Source organism: Sceloporus occidentalis, unplaced genomic scaffold (genome assembly GCF_023333645.1).
Source record: "Sceloporus occidentalis isolate IW3139 unplaced genomic scaffold, rSceOcc1.0.p SCAF_4, whole genome shotgun sequence".
Taxonomy (NCBI): domain Eukaryota; kingdom Metazoa; phylum Chordata; class Lepidosauria; order Squamata; family Phrynosomatidae; genus Sceloporus; species Sceloporus occidentalis.
Window position 1 is genome coordinate 124,760,342 of NW_028316984.1, and position 22,262 is coordinate 124,782,603.

At 40.5% G+C, this 22,262-nt stretch overlaps 1 protein-coding gene across 3 annotated transcripts in view; it reads left to right on the top strand.

The window, feature by feature from the left end:
* The window catches only part of PRR5L (proline rich 5 like), a 98,508-nt gene that overhangs the window by 19,092 nt on the left and 57,154 nt on the right, over positions 1-22,262 (top strand). For all 3 annotated transcript variants that reach the window (XM_089521446.1, XM_089521447.1, XM_089521445.1), the window contains 2 exons: positions 13,267-13,547; positions 15,250-15,330. In XM_089521446.1, the coding sequence (XP_089377572.1) occupies positions 13,378-13,547; positions 15,250-15,330 (251 nt within the window). In that variant the 5' untranslated portion in view covers positions 13,267-13,377. The remainder of the gene's footprint in view (positions 1-13,266; positions 13,548-15,249; positions 15,331-22,262) is intronic.

A 22,262-nucleotide genomic window follows, 5' to 3' on the forward strand; every position in this document is an offset into this window, starting at 1 on the left:
TGATGTTTAAAGCCATAGGCTGGAAAGGTATCCTTAAATTAGCAAATACAAGCCGGACAATATAGTAAATTAATGTGCTTCCCGACAACTCTCGGGCGCCCTGACCCTCCAACGCCATGCCTGGCTAAGGTCCTCGGATCTAACGCCTCAAGCCAAACAGGTCATCGAAGAGCTCCCCTTCGACGCTAAGGGACTGTTTCATAAGGAGACTGATGAGAAGCTAGACTTCAAGAACAAAATGAAGAACACAGCCTGTAAATGTGGTATGTCTTCTTCCTCGACTTCTCACCCTCCTTTCTCTCAACGCCGTTCGGGATGACCTTCCTACCTCCCAAACAGGGTAGATCCAACCAGTCTTCGGACTACCAACAACAGCGCTTCCCTCCCCAACAACAAAGGAAACACCAACAAAAACAGAAATACAAGCAACCCTTCCATAAGAAGGATGCAGAACAAGGCAAGCACCACTTCTGAAGCTCCCCAGTGCACTTCGTTCTGTCAACTCCCTTTGGGGACCGCCTGGCCCACTTCCACCACTCTTGGGCCTCCATAACATCTGACTCCTGGGTGCATTCCATCGTCTGTAGGGGTTATGCCCTGGAGCTCCAATCCTCTCCCCCAAGGGGTATCATTTTCACCACTCCCCCCTCAGACACCCTTTTCAACGAAGTGCGCTCTTTGCTTCAGAAAGTGGCCATTGAGCCCGTCCCTCTGTGCCGGACCCGACATTGCCTTTTTTCCAGATACTTCATTAGCTTGAAAGCCACAGGCAGCCTCTGTCCCATCCCAGACTTGCGTTTTTTCAACTCTTTTATTGCCTATAAGCGTTTCCCAGGAGCCTCAGTCACTTTGTCCAGTCATCTGGGATTCTGGGAGCTGAAGTCCAAAAGCACCTGGAAGGCCAGAATTTAGGAATCACATGGTTCAGAGAGCCAGTGTGGTGCAGTGACTCGGCTACTGTGGGACTGACTTTTGAGACAATTTGAAAACTGTTTGTGGTTCAAAATAAGCTGAGCAGCATGCAAGTATGAATCAGACAAGCAGGGTATATTACCCTTATCCTCCACCAATTGCACTGTTGACCAATTAATGTTCAGACTCAATTTAAATTTTTTGAGGGATTTAAATGACCTTAAGATGAAGTTATTTGAATGACTGCTTAAGCATACCTGAATATACTGTGAAAAGCTTTAGAGGTCCTGCTTTTTTGTCCATCACTAACAAAGGTACTGCCTCATTTGCAGGTACTGATGTGATGACAATGCAAGTATGGATTTAATTTTGTGTGTGTAGGTGTGGACTTTCTGGAGGTCTGTGGGCTTTGAAAACCTCTCACCTCTGGCTTTGACTGTCTTTAGGCTTGACTAGTGGATTTTTGTACACAGTTGTTTTTATTTAACTTTTGAATAGCTTCTCCAAATCTACCACTCTTCAGATGTTTAGGGACTACTTGGGTCCTGTGTCAGGAAAAAGGCAGGATATTAAAAAATATATTAAATAATAAACACCACCACATTGGGAGTGAAGAGGTATGGATTGAATTGTGTCTTTTAAGCATTCTTCCTGTGATTTTTTCTTTCAGTGAAATACCTTGCTGAATGAAACAGTCCCAAGTTGGTAATTTAACATAGTGGTAATTTAAGCAAGCTTTATTTAGCTTGGGAAGCATCATTATAGTTGACCTTAGAAACAGATTAGAAAATTCTTGTGCTAGATTACTCTCTGAGATATGAAATAATTGTCATGATGTAGGTGTAGTTGTTGTGTTGTTGTTTTGTGCCTTCAAGCCATTTCTGACTTAATGGTGACTCTAAGGTGAACCTGTAGTTTTGCCTTTGCCTTTTCCTGAAGCTGAACGAGTGTGATTTGCCCAAGGTCACCCAGTGGGTTTCCATGGCTGAGCAGGGATTCAAGTCCTCATCTCCAGAGTTGTAGTCCAACGCTCAAAGCATTACACCACACTGGCTCTCCATGATCTAGGTATCTACTGTTACTTGGTATTGATAAATGTGTTGCCACTGAACATGGATGGTCTGTTTTAAAATGTCACCACTGAGTATTGCTTGTTAGCTTCCCAGGACCTATGGACTGGCCAGGTTTTTGCCATGGGGGTTTATTGGGCAGATGGATTGCAGTGGCAAGGAGCTAGGCCAGCAGTGGGAATTTTTATATTCTTAAAATTTTATTTGCAAGTATAGTCTGCCACTACAGGTCTCTGGGCAAATCTGTTTGTTGCATAGTTACAACTCCAGATATGAAACAGGGCAAGGAGATGTTAAGACTTGGGAACAGGCCATTGCAAGATGGGAGTGCACTGAGAGCAGAAGATAGATCAAGATCTAGCAGAAGCATGTGGGGTAATTTGTTGTACAAAATCAGCAAGGATTTTTGACACCCTCATTGTTGATCAATAGGAGCACAAAATGACTCTTTGCCTTAAATAATATAGATGAAATGGAAAGAAAACATGGTAACTCATTTTTAAGGGTTGTAATTCTTTAAACTGAAGTTCATATATACTCTTTTGCACTAGGTTACAGGGTTGTGGTAAAGTAAAAAGCAAAGCAAGTTTGGCTGTATATACCTGAAATATATGGTACCTCTCCTTGCTCTTGGATGTTTGGCAAGATCTTGCTAGGTTTTCTCAGAATTGTTTTTCAGTAAAACTAGTTGCTGACCTCACCCATATAACAAATATTGTGGGTGGGTGGGGAGCTCGGTGTGTTTTTATTAAACCAGAGCTTGAAAAACCTATTTTTGAAATGTTCGTTCCCAGAATCCCTCAGTCTGCATTAGCACTGGCCACATTGCTATGAGGGTGTGTATCTGAAAGATATAGTCCAACACTCTTTTGAATTCTGTGTGAAACATATAAAACATGATGGAAACAACCAAAGTTTGGTAAGAACAATTTAAAACATATTCAGTTATTACAAGATATCCTTGGATAACCGCTTTATATTAAATCTTTCCATCGTTGTTGTCTGCAGTCAAGTCATTTCCAACTTATGGCAACCAGGAGGCAAATCTATTATGGGGTTTTCTTGGCAAGATTTGTTTAGAGGGGGTTTGCCTTTGCTTTACTCTGAGACTGAGATTGAGAGAGTCTGATTTGCCCAAAGTCACCCTGTGGGTTTCCATGCCAGAGCAGAAATTTGAACTCCTGAGGCATAGTTCAACATTCAAACCACTATAACATGCTGGCTCTCAAATCTTTCCATAATTATTAGTATATGTAAAATAGCTTATTGATATGGTTATTCAAATAATGCAATTATTAATAAGCATAAAGTATTTGTCTTGTTTCAATTACTTTTATTCAAATTTGTGTGTGTATATATATATATATATATGGATAACAATACACAAATTATATTAATTGACTATTGAGATTATATTTGTATATGATGTGTGCTGAAGGAATGGCATGGAAGCCATAGTTCCTATGCCATAGATCCCCCCCCCTTTTTTTTTTTCGTGCCTGACACTATGGAACCTGGTTAGAAAGCAACCCAGTTGCTGCATCTGAATAGATAGCACTTAACAATCCAATTGAAGCCTTTTAAGACTAAGGCTAATCTTATGCCTTCTGCAAACTGACCATAACAAATTCAATGTCCTCTTCTTCACAGTGTTCTACAGCAAGGGTGAGAATCATGTGGTTCTCTTGTTGAACTACAAGTCCCATCTGCTCTTGGAAACATAGCCAACAATAAAGGACAATGAAAGATATTGCCCAGCACAATTTGGAGCACTGCATGAATCCTTCTCCTATCCTATGGAGTATGAACATCTGAACTGTTGACTTTTCTTGAAAACTCTTTCATGGCGGGTTACAGACAGCCCATTTGGGGCGGGCTGTACCCGCCCCTTTCCCCGGTGTATCGGGGCCTCAGCTGCCAGAACGGCAGCTGCTGAGGCCCCGATCCGCCGCTTTTCAGGCTGCGGGGAAGTGGCAAAACGCCGCTTCCCTGCAGCCTGAAAAGGGGTGTCCTTGGGGCTTCAAGCCCCAAGGACACCCCGCGGCGTCGGGGAGAAGGAAAAAGGGGCCGCTTGGCCCCTTTCTCCCTTGCTTCACTGGGTGCAGCCGTCTGAAGGCTGCACCCAGTGACGCAAAGCGGCGCCGCAAACCAGGAAGGAGCTCCAAAGCGGAGCTCCTTCCTGGTCCACGGAAAGGGCGCACTAAGCGCCCTGGCGCGGACCGACGACGTCACGTCCGCGCCGCCCCGTATAGAGGCGGCGCGGTCGTGATGTCGTCATGGCGGCCCCCATGTGGAAGGGGGGCCGCCATTTTGTACGGACTCAGTCCGTACTAGGATTAGGGGGGTGCGGAAGCACCGCACCTTCCTAACCCTAGTACGGACTGACTCCGTACTTTAATGGCGGTGTGTAACCCGCCCAAGTTAGTTCAAAAAATATTTAGTTTCTCATGTGGTACTTAAGGTTATCTCAAGAATGTGCTTTTCAATTCAGTTTCTAATTCTTTGAAGGATTAAACTACAATTGAAGCCCATTCCAACTGTCTGTGTTCACCTCTGTGGTTCTCTTTAGTCTTCTGTCTTTACATTTTTTCCTTGTGTAACCAGATATTTGCCTAGAAATATCAATGTGTGGGTGGGGAATGCAACGGGAAACAAACCATGTATTTGGTATGCTTTGAAAGCTGTTGGCAAGAAATGCATTATAGTATACGTTGAACACAAGTAAGTAGCTACAGACAAGTATTCATGTATAAAAAATGGAAAAACTTGGTAAAGGCTACTTCATTGCCTCTGGAATCTCCCAGCCAGCATGGCCAGTAGGCCAGAAGGGTAACTGTCCAAAAATTGTAGAAATAACTGTAAACTTTAACAGTGCATGTTAAAAAAAAAGCTATTCGTGAATTATTTAAAGCTGGTTACATCTTCTGATGAAGCCAGTATGAAAGTAGATGTGCACATTCACACATGTGTATGTACACTCACACATAAATATATGATATGTGTTTTGAAAATAAACATGGGTCTGGAAAGATACTGTTTTCAGTTAAAGATTTACTTTATTTGAAAGAAACAGATATCTGTGCTGATTATTTCTCTGTGGCATGATTGAAATGGGTAGAAAGGAGCTACTGGTATCTGATATTTTTTTTAGAAATTCACAGAGATCATTAATCTTTAGATGGATCTTCCCCAAAACCTGTTCCATACTGCCTAAAACTTTTCATCCACATCTTTTTTGGGAGGGTGAATGGTTAGAGATATGTAGAATGGCAATCCAAGAAAAAATACATCAAGCACTATAATATATAGCAAACCTTCCCTGGAGCAATTGAGAATTACCTGCAGACACTGAAGTCTAAATCATCACTGCTTTTAACTAGCATGTACTGACTGCATCAGCTGCAGAATGACAAATCAACCTTTCCTTATATCCCATATATGTTGATTTACTACTCAACAAATGATTCAATGGCCTTCTCTAGTTGGGATTCACAATTGGCTTTAGGCTTCTGCTAAATGATGAGAGTATAATATTATAATGTGTATTCAGAAACAAGCTCCTTGGATTTCAATGGGACTTTCTTCCCATGCAAGTGTTCAGGAGTGTATGTACCTTCAAATTTCTTGTGAATTTATGGAGTATGTGTGTGGAGTATGTCAACTTATGGAGTATGTACTGTGTATTTGTGTCTTTAAGTTGTTTATCAACTTATGAAGACCCCATTAATTTAATAGGCTTTTACTTAGTCAAGGAATACACAGTGGTGATTTTGGCAGGTTTTTCTTCTGAAATATAACCTACAGCTATATTTCATATTCATTGACGGTCTCCCATCTAAGTCCTAACCTGGCTGGTCCTGCTTACTTTCCAAGATCAGAGTATTTAGGCCCTCTAGTTTGTTTAATGTTGTAGTCTAAATTAGCAAATGCCTGATGAAAGTCCAGCAGATAATGTAGATTCATCATGAAAGATATTGTGGAACAGCAGGCTTCTTAGTGTAAGCCAGTAGATGCTTGAACTACTATCTGCAAGACCATTTCTAAATTTATGTTGCCAATAGCATTTTTTGTGTTGTCTCAGAATCATTATTTGTTTCTGCATCAAGTGTTTTAGAAAACCTGTTTGTCTTACCTGTGAAGTGTTTTAGACCTTTTAACTATTCAAGTATTGATGTTTTGGGCAGGCATTAGGCACATGATCTGGAGAGCACCTTTCAAAATGCCCAAGGGCTTCTACATGCCTAATGGGACATTTGATCTACCCACTGCAGAATACCATCTCTTGTTGTGGCGTTGAAGACTGTTTTTGAAACCTCTCCAGTTTTGAAAAGCAGGTGGACATACAGAGCTATTGTAAAAACAAATCTTACTGTAAAGTTAGATATTATTTGTACGCGACTTAGACCTCTTGATGTGTGGAAACCTCTCTGTCTCTAAATGTTGTCACAAATGCTCCCAGGATAATTCCAGATGTCATTTTTATATCATTGTTGTTTTCTTGTGTAGGCTGGCTTTTCATGGAATGGTCATAAGATGTCATGTTCAGGTCATTTGCAGACTATAATTAAATTATTTTTGAGGCACAGCTTCCTTTAACAAACAAATCTGTTTTTGTTTTCCCTTTTAAAGTTGCCACTGTTAAAGATGAAAAAGCAGCATGTTTGAGACACTTTAGGAGCAGAACTGTTTTTAAGGTGTGAGTTTCTGTGAGGTTTTTTAAAGAAAGGGTTGCAGAAGCACTGAGTGACAAGCCCCATGTTTGTTTTAAAACAAGGAAGGAAGGGGGGTATGATGAGGTATTGATAAATCAGTGATTAGACAATAGCATGCACAATTCAAAAGACTGGCTGAAGTGAGGTAAAATGGGAGAGGGGAATAGAAGCTGGTGATTCTAAAGTGAATTTAATGGTTTGACTGTTAAAGGAGCTATCCAAAGTGCTAATCCTATCTGGGTATAGGATCCAGCTTCCTCATTAAAACTTGGACTAAACCTGGAGTGGATTCACCACTGCACTGACATCAGAGTCCCAACCCTGCATTACCCTGTCTGCCTTGTGGACAGTATTTTGTACACCAGAAATGCTCGGGGGAGCTTGCGAGTGCATTCAGCAAAATCTGGCTCAACGGTGGGGGAGGAATAGGAATAGCGAGAAGAATTTTCCTTTCCACTGTTGCATAACTATGTTTTGTTTCAGTGGTATTATCAACATAGCACAGTTACCTGCCAAAAGAACAGACATGTATAGAAGAGCCATTACAATCCCAATTGGAGCTTATATTGGGGGGGGGGGGGGACCCAATGATTTGATAACGCAAAAGTACCCTCACAGCTGGATTCTGAATAACTGCTAGATGTATCAAGTAACTTTTATTGGTAGGCTTAATATAGATGTTGTGAATTATTAGCCAGTTTGTATGCTACAGATCAAGCATAAGATACAGAAAGTGTGGTAAATAGTTAGCACAAAGAGGAAGATGAATTTTACATCAAGGTTAGATTTGTTGTCAGAGTGGTGGAGTGTAGCTTTTCTTATTTGCATGCTTGTGCATTCTTGGTAAATTCTGAGTCTCTGCAGGAAAAATGATAAAGCTCTATGAAATTTGGTTTGATATTGTATTCTGTGGCACAATGTGGAATTAACCAGTTTTTAAAAAAACAAACATAAGTAATTCAAATGTTGCTGTAACCAAGCGTAACCAAGCCAGCAGCAGTCTAACAGGCTGCACCCAGGATGTGGCATAGAGGCAGGAATTATCGCATTGTAAATCGCTGCCAAATCACCACACACCAGCATCCCATGTCCCAGCCATACTCTGCTGGCCCCTTTTTTGAATATGGAAGTTTCCTCAGTTTTAAAAATGGCTGTCTGAACACAGCTGGGATATGGGATGCTGGCGCCCAGCGATTCGGCAGTGATTTACCATGCGATAGGGTCCATAGTATCTCTTCTTTTGCATTGTATTATTGATTGTTTTAGTTAATTTATAGTTACAGTTATCTAAGGCTTTACTACTTAGATGTGCTTTGTACCACAAGGTAGCAGTGTGTAGCATTATGATAAAAAAACAACAACATCACCACACAAGAGTGTTTAATTTTAGCTTCTTTCAAACCAAGCTTAGAAATAACAAATAACAATGATAAATAACAAATTTGTAATATTACTTTTAAGAAAATTTTACTCATTGCTTCTAAAGTAGTTTTATGGAATTTGGGGCTAGTTTTTGATTTGTAAGTCTTTTTTTTTTTTTAAAGAACCATAATGCAGACACCCTAATAATGTCTTTAGCATGTTACACTTAAAGCAACTAGTAATGTTTATCCTTAATTTTTTTTTAAAAAAAGTTTTAAACTCTACTTTTGGATAAGAAGGAAGTAAAGACCAGCTTTTTAAAATCAGTGGTAACTAATGGCAACTAATTGGGAGACTTTTAACTAGATGCTTTAAGTTATTAAAAGCTCTAAGTTTATACATTGTATTCAACTGATAGTTGTGCTTGTATGCATTCTTACCATGGATTCATTTGCACTGTAGCACTTTTGCTAAGTAAGCATGAAAAGGCTTGGGGAATATGTGGCACTTTGGTGTTGGAAGAGGGGATGTAGAAAAGTAGTTATTTTAAGTTTGAGGCATTGTTGGATTTAAATAGTCTGTGAATATTTCTGTGTCATTAGTGTGCATGCCATCTATCTCAGAGAATGGCAATGGGAAACTCCCTCTGAACAAATCTTGTAAAGAAAACCCCATTATAGGGTAGCCTTATGGTTGCCATAGGTCAGAAATGACTTGAAGGTACCCAACAATAGATTTCTGGACTATGTGGCTGCGCTCTGGAAGAATTTATTCCTGAAGTTTTGCCTGCATCTGTGGCTGGCATCTTTAGTGGGTGGTGGCATGGAAGTATGTGGGGTATATATACTTGTGTGACCCTTGGTTGGGAGGAAGTGATTTACAAGTTAATCTTTGTTTTGGTCTGTCGTTGAATGGCAAGGCCTTGAGGTGGGAGGATATGCGGGAGGATATGTGTCTATTTAATTAGCAATCCAATGTCTGCAGGGAAACCCCTGACCCTGGGTGGTGTTCATTTGTATGTACTGAGCCTTAAGATTGGTGTTCTTTCAACTAGAAAGCAACTTTCTAGTTCAAAACCAGAATTGTAAAAAGCAATACCTATTTCCCAGTCACATTATTGTGAGTGTGAATGTGTTGTGTTTTCATGGATTTCACAGGGTGTGTGTGTATGCTGTACAATTTGTTTTGTCCCTGTGAGCCATGCACATAACTGAACTGAATGATCTTGGTCACTGACTGGTATGAAGAATGCTTTGTTATCATTGTTTTAAGCCACAATTTCTCTGAAGTGAAGTTGTGCAAATACCAATTTAATCTAAATGAATGAACTGATGGGGCATGTTTAATAAGTTAGTCAGCTGAATTTTTCATTCTCTTAAAGGCAAAGAGCTTTGATGTGGCCTCATTGTGCTGGTGATGCTGGTGTGCCAGCTGGGAGAAATTTATGGGAATTTGGCAGCTCCTGTGACTAATAGACTTCTGGCTCCAGTGCTTGGCTTGTTCTCATTAGTACTACAGCAGTTCAGATGACAGATTGGTAAATTAGTGGTGGAAATTACCTTTGACTAAATGTGTGTATATCTTTTTGAGAGAGTCAGTTCCTTTGGCAGTGAGCAGTTTGTAAACGTTGCTTTCTGTTTTGTCACTGTAAAATTCCTGGTAGCCAAAGGTGCCAGTATACCAGAAAGACTCCAAAAAACCTTTTTGTTGTTAACTGTCTTCAAGTCGACAACTCATGACAATCTTATTGGTGAGACATCTCCAAGATGCCCTGTCCTCCACTGGTCTGCTCAGGTCCTGCAGGCTCAGGCCCATGGCTCTCTGATTGAGTCCAGCCTTTGGAGCTGTGTGGTCTTCCTCTCTTTCTATTGATCTCTATCTTTTCTAGCATTATTGTCTTTTCCAGTTATTCATTTCTTCTCACAATGATGTCACTAGCTAGGATGTCACCCGGTGTAGAGGGCTGCCAGCAGACACCCTTGGTTCCCCTTCCTCCCCAGCTGCTGCATTGTCCTGGTTGGACAAGTGAGGCAGCAGGTGGGGACAGAAGGAATGTATTCACCACTCATGCTGGGTGTTCTCTCTGAAGAGAAAGCCCAATGATGGAGCAGTAGGAGGGGTGACCATGTGCCCTTTCTGGCTGCTCTGTTGCTAAACTTTCTCCCTGAGGAGAAAGCCTGGTGATGCAGCAGCCAGTGTGCACTTGTCCCTCCTGCACCAAAGATGGAGAAGGGACCAACCAGTTGTCACCTCTTCTCTGGGATGTCATCCAGTGTGGTCTGAACTCCACAGACCCCTTCAGTGACACCACTACCTTCTCATGATGTGGCCAAAGTTTGAAAGCCTCAATTTAGTCATCCTGGCTACCAGGGAGTGTTTGCTAATCTGTTCCAGGAGCCATTTGTTTTTCTCCTTGGTCGTTTACACTCCTCAGCATTCTTCTCCAGCACCACATCTCAAATGAGTCTATTTTTGTTCTATCTGCCTTTTTCACTGTCCAGTTCTCACATCTGTAAGTGTTGATGGGGAATACAGTGGTTTGGATGATCTTCACTTTGATGTTCAATGTTTGTATCTTTACACTTTAGGATCCTGTCCAATTTTTTCATTAGCTGCCCTTCCCAATCCTAGCTATCTTCTAATTTGACTGCAGTCACTGTTCTGATCAATATTTGATCCTAGATATGAGAACTCTTTGGCTATTTTAGTTTTCTCATTGTCTAGAAAAATTGTTGTAGATCTTCTGTAGTCATTATTTTTGTTTTCTTAGTATTCACCATTAAATCTACCTTGGCACTTTCCTCCATGACCTCCTTCAATAGATGGTCTTTGTTGATTTCTACTAGTAGTATTGTGTTGTCTGAATGTGTTACGTTGTTAATGTTCCATCCTCCATTGTTAATTTCTCCTGCTTCTGAGCCTAAGCCTGCTCTGCATATGATATTTTCTGCGTACAGTTTGAATAAATAGAGTATGCAGCCTTTCTTGACCCCTTTGCCTATTGGGAAACATTGTGTTTATCTGTATTCAGTTCGGATGGCAGCCTCTTGTCCTTAGGACGGGTTATGCATCAGGACAATCAAATGTAGTGTCACTCCCATTTCTTTGAGACAGTTTCATAGCTTTTCATGTCCTCTACAGTCAGAGGCTTTGCTGCAGCCAATAAAACATACATAGATTTTCTTTTGGAATCCCCTGGTGTGCTCAGTTATCCATAGTATGTTTGCAATGAGATCCCTAGAGTCTCTTCCTTTCCTGAATCCATCTTACACCTCTGGGATTTCTTACTCCTTATTACAGGAGTCTGCTGCAGAATTTTGAGCATGACTTTGTAGGCATGGGAAATTACTGCAATGGTTCTGTAGTTATCACAGTCTTTTATGTCTCCTTTGTTGTGTGTGGATGGGAGTGTATATTGATTTCTTCCAATCTGTGGGCCATTGCTTTGTTTTCCATATTTGTTGGCAGATTTTAGTTAGAACTGAACTTGATTCTGCGTCTGTGGATTGTTCTAGTGGTATGTCATCTGTTCCTAGTGATTTATTCTTTTCTGTTGCTTTGAGTGTGGCTTTTACTTCACTTTCCAAAATTTAGAGTTCATCTTTATATGTTTCTTCTTCACATATGTCATTTCACTTTTCACATTTTTATACAGCTCTGCTGTATATTTTCTCCATCTTTTAAAATATAATTTTAATATCATTTTTACATCACTTTATATTATTTTTAGTCCACTGACTGGTCTGCCAACTCTGTGGTTTGCAGGGTGGAGTGTGGACTTTTTGTTATTCCTTTGCTGCAGTTTGGAGTGAATTGCGACTGAAAGAATGGCTTCCATGAATAGCTTCAGTTATTCCTTAACTAAGAACTGAACAAAGGGTTTCAGCTTCTGACCTTAATCACAGCATTATTCCATGGGACAGTGCAAGAAAGCTTGCTGCTTTTCTTTTTGGTGACCACTGTTGGGTTGGTTTTTTTGAGATGTGAAGCAAATTTGAAATACCCATTGTGTAGCCATGACCAAAAGCTAAATCTGGAAAAAACAAAACAAAACAAATCCGGATTGGGTGACACAATGAATCTCCTTTGGCATAGTGACAGTACAAATTTTCAGTGGGAGAGGCATGAACTGTCTCAACTTCGTAAAGGAAATTTCCACTGGCAAAAACCATCAGGACTTTGGCATTGCAAGCCTAAAATCTTCTGTGTTGATGTCAAATGGTTTGGGATTTGCCATGGTACAGGTTGTAAAATCATTCTATTAATCGTGATGTAAAATTAACACAATATATGAAAGAGAACATTTGTTAGTCAAAGCTAACAAAATGAAATTCAACATGGAGAAATGTAAGGTACTGCACTTAGGGTGGAAAAATGAAATGCATAGCTATAGGATGGGGGACAGATGGTTTAACAAGACTATGTGTGAAAGGGATCTAGGAGTCCTGGTAGACCACAAGTTGAACATGAGTCAACAGTGCGATGCAGCAGCTAAAATGGCCAATGCAATTTTAGGCTGCATCATTTGAAATATAGTGCCTAGATCATGGGAAGTATTCTTCTTTGGTCAAGCCCCACCTGGAATACTGTGTCTAGTTCTGGGCACCACAATTTTAAAAGGATGTTGAGAAACTGGATTGTCCAAAGGAGCGCCACCAAAATAATGAAGGGTCTGGAAACCATGCCTTATCAGGAAGGACTTAGGGAGCTGGGGGTGTTTAACCTGGAGAAGAGAAAGTAAAGAAATGATATGATAGCCCTGTTTAAATATTTGAAGGGATGTCATATTGAGGAGGGAGCCAGCTTGTTTTCTGCTGATCCAGAGAACAGGACCTGGAGCAATGGATGCAAGCTACAAGAAAAGAGATTCCACCTAAACATTAGGAGGAACCTCCTGACAGTAAGGGCCGTTCAACAGTGGAACACACTCCCTCGGAGTGTGGTGTAGTCTCCTTCTTTGGAGGACTTTAAACAGAGGCTGAATGGCAATCTGTCAGGAATGCTTTGATTGAAAGTTCCTGCATGGCAGGGGATTAGACTGGATGGCTCTTGTGGTCTCTTCCAACTCTATGGTTCTATGATTCTATGATATATACATCCTCCAGATCACCACCATCTAAATGAATAACTTTGAGTCATACATTTTACAATAGGCATGTTTTTGTTCAGTAGCCTCAGTTTTAATGTATCTCTTTTTCCTCTTGTAACAGACTGAATTCCGATTCTGAAGGCACCAACAGAGCCACTAGCTTACATCCTCAACAGTGGTCTGTTGGCCTTCTTTTGCAAGAACATTTCTCAGTTTCTTTCCACCTGAACTAATGACCAGGGATTCTACCACAACCCCAGCAATTCTCTTCCAGTTTCAGAAGATGGGCTCATTCCGGAGACCTCGGCCACGTTTTATGAGCTCCCCAGTGCTGAGTGATTTACCACGGTTCTTGGCAGCCCGGCAATCTCTACACTTCAGCTCTAATTCTGCATGGAACAGGTGAGAAAAAACCATGGGAATGCTTTGTACTAGTCTTTATGACATGTTGGGATTCTCCACATACATATAGCTTCAGAAAGGCCCTTTTCACCAACCATACATATGTTTCATTGTGCACCTGCAGATTGCCTGCACAGATATATATATATATATATATTTATATTTATATTTATATTTATTTATTTTCTGGATATTCATGTGCAGGTCTGAGGGAGGAGTAGAGGTCTTCTTTCTAGCTGACATAATCCTGGTGTGAAAGAAAACCCAAATATGTGAAAAGGCTTCTGAATCAGATCCTTGGCTTATCAAGTCCAGTATTGTCTACGCCAAGGGATAGTGCTCTGCAAGTTCTCAGAAGATATCTTTTCCAGTCCTCTTACCTGAAACAGTTGTGGGTTGAATCTTGCTTGTTATGCATTCAAAGCATATATTTTACTGCTCAGCTGTGGCTCTTTCTTATGTCGATAAAGAAGTTTGGGCCACAAAAGCAGCTTTGAATTTTCACCTGGTTTAACTTTCTCCTTAGTGAAGTAAGGATAAAGATTGTATGAATGTAAATTCTTGTCTTCTTGTCAGATGCTGTCAGGCAGGGTTTTACACCACAGTATTGTGAAAAGGAACTTCCAATCTAGGGATCCCTTACTGGGAGATAATGGGTATGCATTTTTAAATGGTACAGATTTATTATATGTTTTTACTGACATTATCCCTTGCTTGTTTCTTCATATGTTGGAAACCATATTCAGGTTTCTGGTTATCTTGATCCTCTCCAGTTTGTATTTATCTGTAATTTCACAGTTCTGGTTTGCAAGACAAGGGTGAGCCACAGTTTGCTGATTCAAATACAATGGGCTTTGGCTGTTCTTTAAGTGGGAAGGCAAGAGAGGAGTTGATTCATTGGCTGGAGAAGGGGATTCTAAGGCTCACTCATGTGATGCCAAACAATGGTTCAGTTTTTGATTCAGAATTTGCTCTATTTGTGTACCTCATATCACTGAATCAGGAGTTGTAAGCACAGCGTGAAGTCGAAGGCTTTCACGGCCGGCATCCATAGTTCATGGCCGGCATACATAGAAAAACCCTGATTTCAGTGGCTTGTTGTCTTCCAGTTTTTAGAGGGTGTTTCTCTACTTTTTTGGTGGTCGAGGGAGACTTCATTTTCGCATTAGGACTGACCATCTGGTACCAGAGGAACAAGACATTTGAAACTTGTGGACCCATACAGAATGCTTGTTGTTTTCTAGTACTCTTTTGTAGCATGTGTTTGGTGTCTAGCCCACTTGTTTGCAGGGATAACTTTGCATAAGTGATGGCAAACATTTCCATTGTGAATTTTTTGCTGGACAGGGCTTCAGTGGCCATATAAAGGCACTGAATAATAGCTGCAGAATGACAGTGGTTTACAGCAGATCTTAAAAAAAAAGTCTAAAAGTCTGGTCATGTATGGAGAACTGTGTATTAATCCCTTGGTGTGTGTATAAACAATATTTGATCTACTGTTACTTATTGGCAGCCATAAGCAAATAAGTTTGGTGATTCCAGGGAGGAAGAAAAAAGCAGAAGCAATTTCAAGACAATTAATCTCCTTCTCTTCTTACTGATATATTTACATGGTTCTTGACTGCAGTTTCATTGCTTGGTGTAAATCATGCTGATATTTGTTATTTATGGGTGCCCTAACTGTCTTGCTTCCATTTGGCAGTGTTCAAACAGCAGTGATCAATGTGTTCAAAGGTGGAGGCCTGCAAAACAATGAACTCTACACTCTCAATGAAAATGTCAGGTATGTTGCTCTGACTCTTGTAGATGGGAATAGTCTGCCTGATACAGACAAGTGGTGCTGTCTGAGAATTGTACCAATATGATGACTGGTCTGTTACTTGGATTCATTACTTGACCCTTTTTATGAACATTTTCAAGGTGGCTGGCACAGTAACTCTTGCAAGAAGCTGTTTTGCTAAATCAATATAGAAACATACAGTAAGTCTAAGAGCTGTCCTATACTAAATTATTCTACATAGGAGACTAGAGACCCATATTGTGCTCCTATCCTTGCCGTTTGCTGATAATTGTGGTAGTAGCGCTAATAGATTTCAAGTCAGGAACTGGCTTCTTTTTCTGTTGGTGAAAGCAGTATCCCTGTGGCAAATTCTTCACCTTACTGCTGTAATATTTAGGACATAGGACTGCATTCACTATGTCTTGACCAGAACAGACCAATTTCATCAATGGAATTTGTGTAAAAGTTGACTTAAGTGCCGTCGTCATAAATCCAATTGCTCACCCACTTGTGACAACCTAAGAATTTTTTTTTAGGAAAGGAATATTTAGGGGTGATTTGCCCTTGCCTGCCTCTGAAAAAAGCTTACAGCACCTGATGTCCTTGGTAATCTCCTAAATGAATACTAACCTGATTGACCCTGCTTACTTCCACAATCAGATAGGATTTGATCCCATCAGGGTAATTCAGTAATTGATTCAGTGGTTCTACTCTAGTTGACAATAGCAGCTGGATTTAGGCAACTACTGTAAAATAGTATGAAATATCCAGATACAGTCAGCCCTCATTATCCATGGATTTTTTTATCAATGGATTCAAGCATCCATGGCTTGAAAATATTTTTTAAAAAGTATAAATTCCAAATCCATTTTATATAAGGGAAGCTATTTTGCTATGCCACTGTATTTAATGAGACTTGTATATCCATGATTTTTGTTATCCATGGGGGGTCCTGGAACCAAACCCCAACAGATAACAAGGGTCCACTGTATTTCAAAGGTCTGTTTGTAGGTTTGTATGTAGTGGCGCAGTGGTTAAATGCGTGTACCATAGCCACTCATTCACAAACACAAGGTTGTGAGTTCAATACCTAGCCAGGGGCTCAGAGTCGACTCAGCCTGGCATCCTTCTGAGGTCGCTAAAATGAGTACCCAGCTTGTTGGGGGCAATTAGCTTACACATTGTAAACTGCTTAGGGAGTGTTTGAGTGCACTGATAAGTGGTATAGAAATGTACTTGCTATTGTTACTTGCTATTGCTATTATTGGAACATAGCATGGCCTGCTGTACATCTACCACAGTTTTATCAGTTTCTGGAACTAGAAGACTAATAATAATAATAATAATAATAATAATAATAATAATAATAGGATTTATTTATATTTATATTATTATTATTATTAAACTTTATTTCTAGAGCGCTGTAATTATACACAGCGCTGTACAAAGTCGGTAAAATTAAAGAGTATATAAAAGCCTGCCTAAGGCGTACATTCTAAGATAATAACAATTAAAAGAGGAATAGATAAAATTACCATATAGAAAAGAAAAAACAGATTTAAAACATCAAATATCAAACAAATCACATCACATCAAATATTGTCAGACAGCCAGATGACAATCACAAATTCCCTGAGAACGCTTCCCTAAACAATATGGTTTTCAGCTCAGCCTTAAAGCTGGTTAGGGAAGTGATGAGCCGTGCATGCAGAGGAAGAAGGTTCCAGGAATGAGGGGCAGCAAGAGAGAAGGGGCCGATCCGGGACGGGGCAGAGAAAATCCTGGATTGAGAGAGGAGACTTTGGCTACCAGAGTGGAGAGTGCGAGTAGGGATGTAGGGAGAGAGAAGATCAGTTAAATAAAGAGGGGCCAGCCCATGCAGGGCTTTAAAGGTGAGTAGCAAAAGTTTGTACCTGATGCGGAAAGGAAAAGGGAGCCAGTGAAGGGAGGACAACAGAGGGGAGACATGATCATAACGGCGAGCGAGTGAAATAATGCGTGCAGCTGAATGCTGAACAGAAATTAATGGGTGGAGATGAGAGAGGGGAAGCCCTGCCAAGAGGAGGTTACAGTAGTCTAGTCGTGAGACCACTAGGGCATGGACCAGTGTCTTTGCGGTAGAAGCTGAGAGATATGGATGGATTTTGGCGATATTATAGAGAAAAAATCTACAGACCTTGGCTGTAGTCCGGATCTGGGGGATAAATGACAAAGAGGAGTCAAAAATGAAACCAAGACTGCGGGCTTCCTGGACCGGATGGATAGAGACGTTATTGACAGAAATAGAAAAGGAGTAGTGAAGGGTGGGCTTAGGAGGGAAAACAAGAAGCTCGGTCTTGGACATATTGAGCTTCAGACGCCGATGGTGCATCCAGTGGGAGACAGCTGTTAAACAGGATGACACTTGCTGCTCTAGCTCTGGCGAAAGATTAGGGGTGGAAAGGTACAGCTAGGTATCATCGGCGTACAGATGGTAGGAGAAACCAAAAGAACTGATAAGTCTGCCAAGGGAGAGTGTGTATAAAGAGAACAGAAGGGGACCCAAAACAGAGCCCTGAGGAACTCCAACAGATAAGGGGACAGAGGACAAGGTCTGACCACCCGAGACCACTGAAAAAGATCGATCTGACAAGTAAGATGTGAACCAATCGAGAACAAGGCCCGAGAAACCAAGGTCAGAGAGTACATCTATTAGGAGACAGTGGTCCACGGTGTCGAAGGCCGCAGACAGATCAAGAAGGACAAGGATAGAATAAAGGCCATTCGCCTTGGCCCGCAAAAGATCATTTGAGATCTTAGTAAGGGCCGTCTCTGTGGAGTGCCGTGGGCGAAAACCAGACTGGAAGGGATCCAGAATGGAGTTGGTTTCAAGAAACTCAAGACAGCGTGAATAGACAACTCATTCCAACACCTTAGAAAAGGAAGAAGAGAGATTGGACGATACCTAGCCAAGGAAGAGGGGTCGAGAGAGGGTTTTTTCAGGATAGGGGAAACTAAGGCATGTTTGAAGACTGAGGGGAAGGAACCCGAGGAGAGAGAGAGATTAAAGATATAGAGGAGGGAGGGTAACAAAGAGGGGGCTATAGAGATTAGAAGACAAGAAGGAAGTGGGTCAAGAGAGCAGGTGGTGGGTTTGGATGAGTTCAGCAGCGAAGAGAGTTCTTCCAAAGAAACAGGAGGAAACACAGAGAGTTTATTAGTAGTTTATTATATGCTGCCCAATCACTGGGAATCCGGGCGGCTTACAACAGAGGGGATAATAGATGGTTCCCTGCCCTCAGGCTTACAATCTAAAAAGACACGACACAAAAGGAGAAGAGAATGGTGAGGGGGGAAGGAGATCAGGTCCAGCATTCTTCTCTCCCTCTGAGGCCTGGACCAAGGCAGATGGACTGGGGGGAGGGCTCTTTTTCTTAATTGAGGGTGGGCCCGATGGCGTTGGGCCTGTCCTTTCACTCCCTCCCAGGCCAGAAGATGACAGTTGGAAGGAGGGAGGGGAGGGCTCTTCCTCTTCAGGCCCAATGGCATTAGGGCTGTCCTTTCAATGAATGAGAAAAATTCTCAGCGAAGCAACTGTGGAAAGGAGTTCACTGTGTATATGATATAGGTTGTAAGGCTAAAGATCTAAAACAACAATAGCAATTTATACCATGCTCTGACAGGGATAGAGATGCTGTTCTCCATAATTATATGGGAACATAAGAAGGATGTTGTATCATAAGACAACAATCATATCTAATTCAGCATTCTGTTTCCACAGTACCTAGTCAGCTGCCTTTTGAAAATCCACAAAGCAGGACATGAGTGAGACTGAACCCTTCTACTCATGTTCCCACACAACTGGTATTAGAGGTATACAGCCTTTGATACTAGAGGCAATATGATTGTAGGCACCATGACTGTTAGTAAAATTGGCACTGTTTTCATCTTACCATATCTTTTGCATGTTCCAGAGCAGAGATTTCTGGTAGAGAGAGGTTGTTGTTCTGCTTCTGTCTCTTAATGTATGAGAGGCTGTGTGAGTGTTTCATGAGCTGATCATTTGAACTGGCATTATGAAATAAGCCTCAACCTAATGTCATTCTTGATGTCTCCTTCTATTCTTTTGAGGAAGTGTGCTTACATTTTTGTTCTGGTAACTGGCTTTGTGGGGCAAGTGTGCCTGTTTCTGGTGTCCAGCTAAGATGCAATTCATAGTTTACTGTTTCATTGGGTTAAGAGGGCAAGAGAGACAGAACATAGTCATGGCCCTTGTTGAGTGAGGTGTATCATCTCCAGCACCTCACCACAAATTTAAGTGTTTCTTGAATTCTGAGTATTCCCATCACTGGTGGACGTTCACAACAGTGTGAAGACACACTACTAAGTCACACGCTAAGTTTATTCAAATAAAACAATGTCAAATGTATTTTCTAGCATAGACATTATGTCTACCATGTCAGATTAATTTTCTAGCATGGACATTATGTAGGCATGCGTTGGTTCTAGAAATGGGAACAAATGTTGGTTAGTTTGAGCATGAAAATAGTAAGCCTTAGCCTGAATAAAGAATGACCTTTTTTTGCTCCCTCTCCTTTATATTTACTCTCTATTCAGTTCTGTGAACTTGGCTAGAATATAGTCAATGTAGGGGAGGCTAAAAAAACCTTATCTTGCATACTACTGCTGGAGTTATGTGCTAAGTTAGGAATAGCCTGAATATCTACAGCAACATAAAGACTTTTTGTACTCTTTTTTGTCCTACTTAAAAGCAAATCTGTAAAGCATAAAATTCCTCCCACAATATCTTGATTCAGAAATGAAAGCTTCATAAAATTTTATTCACTGCTGCTTATAGCATTCCATTTAAAAAAACTGTTTTTTCTTAATGCTTTGATAAATTACTTTTTAAGTGTTCTCTATAATCAGACCACCAACCCATTTTCTTTTTTAAATGTGCATTTCCAGTTTTGCTCGAAAAGAAATTTTTTAATCTAGGTTTCAAAAATAGAATATTTATTTTGTTTTCTGTAGTGACAAGATGTGTGTGTCCACATGTGTGCTGTGCATGTATGTGCTTAACATATCAAATGAGGTATACAAAAGAATGCAAGCTACAGTAGTAATCAGTCGGTGACTTTGAGAACCTACAGTAGGCTAACTGCAGGGAATGAGTGAACATTTAGTGTCCAGGAAGAAATGAACAACACACCAAAACAGGACTGCATGGTATCTATAGACAGTTGGAATGCCAAAGTAGGAAGCAGAACAGGATTAAAGGCAGTAGGGAGATTTGGGCTTGGTTCAAGAAAGAAGCAGGTGAGCAACTGATACCTTCTTCATACAGCCAGAAAGGAGACTATACACATGGCCAATGCCAAAACCAAATAGATTACATAACAGATAACAGAAGATGGACAAGCTCCATTCTTGCAGCAAAAACAAGACCAGGCACAGATTGCAGCACAGACCATGAACTACTAATATCCAAACTTAGAATAAAGCTGAAAAAGAACACCAAATCAACAATTATGCCAAAATATCTAAATAACGTAACAACAGAATTTAAAGAAAGTGTGAAAAACACATTTGTACTGTTAAGCCAACTTGACCAGGAACCAGAAAAGCTATGAACAGAAGTAAAAGAGGAATGCAGAAAGATGATGTGGTGAAAAAGAAGGAGAAGAAACAATGGATGACAGATGAAATACTTCAAGGATTTAAAGAAAAAGAGAAGCAAGAGAAAAGGGAGACAGAAACACATTTAGAACCATGAATTCTACTGTCTGATGATTAGTGTGCAAAGATAAAAAGAATTATACTACAACAATTAATGCAGAGAAATAGATAACCAAAAAAAAAAAAAAAAAAAAGGAAGGATAAGAGATTGTTCATACAAGATTGAGGAAATCAAAGAGAAATTTAAACCGAAGGTGGGAATGCATTCCAATCAGAAGGGGAACATAATACACAACCATGATGAAATAATAATCTAATTAAAAAAGATGGAGGCAATACAGACAAGAGCTGTATAGAAATGTGAAAAGTTGAATGACACATAGGAAGATGTAATTTATGAAGATGAACTCCAGATTTTGGAAAGTGAAGTGAAAGTTGCACTCAAAGTGATAGGGACGAATAAATGTTCATGGACAGACAGCATACCAAATGAATTCACAGAAACAGATTCAAGTATAGTTCTAGCTAAAATCTGCTAACAAAGCAGTGACCCACAGATTGGAAGAGAACAATATACATTCCCATCCACAAAAAGGAGGAGACAAAAGTTTGTAGCAACTACAGGACCTTAGTTTTTTTTTTTTTTGGGGGGGGGGGTGTTGGGCTATGTGGCCATGTTCTAGAAGAGTTTCTTCCTGACGTTTCACCAGCATCTGTGGCTGCCATCTTCAGAGATTTCTGCCTATTAGCTTCCGGGCTCAATACAAAGTGTGGGTTATTACCTATGAAGCCCTATATGGCTTGGGCCTGAGTTACTTGAAGGGAACGCCTCTCCCCATATAGTCCACCCCGCACTCTCAGAACATCAGGGAAAAATCTACTAGTACATCCTAAGGTGAGATTGGCAGCAACTCACCAGAGAGCATTTACATCGACTGCACCAATGTATTGGAATAAACTTCCAGAAGAGCTTCGTATGACCTCTACATTGGATGCTTTTTAAAAGGCTCTAAAGACGCACCTCTTCCAATTAGCATTTCCTTCGGACTCTTTATAGAGAATGTCTCCTCTGATAGAAAAGGTTAATTGCGATCGATAGATTCCATGTTTGTTTTTATACGCTATTGGTTTTATTAGTTTTATTGATACATATTTTATGATGTGCACTTTTATGATGTATAATTTTTAAAGATCTGTGAACCGCTTTGATCGTTCCGGAAGAGCAGTATAGAAATAAAGTATTATTATTATTATTATACCCTGCTCTTCAGCCAAAG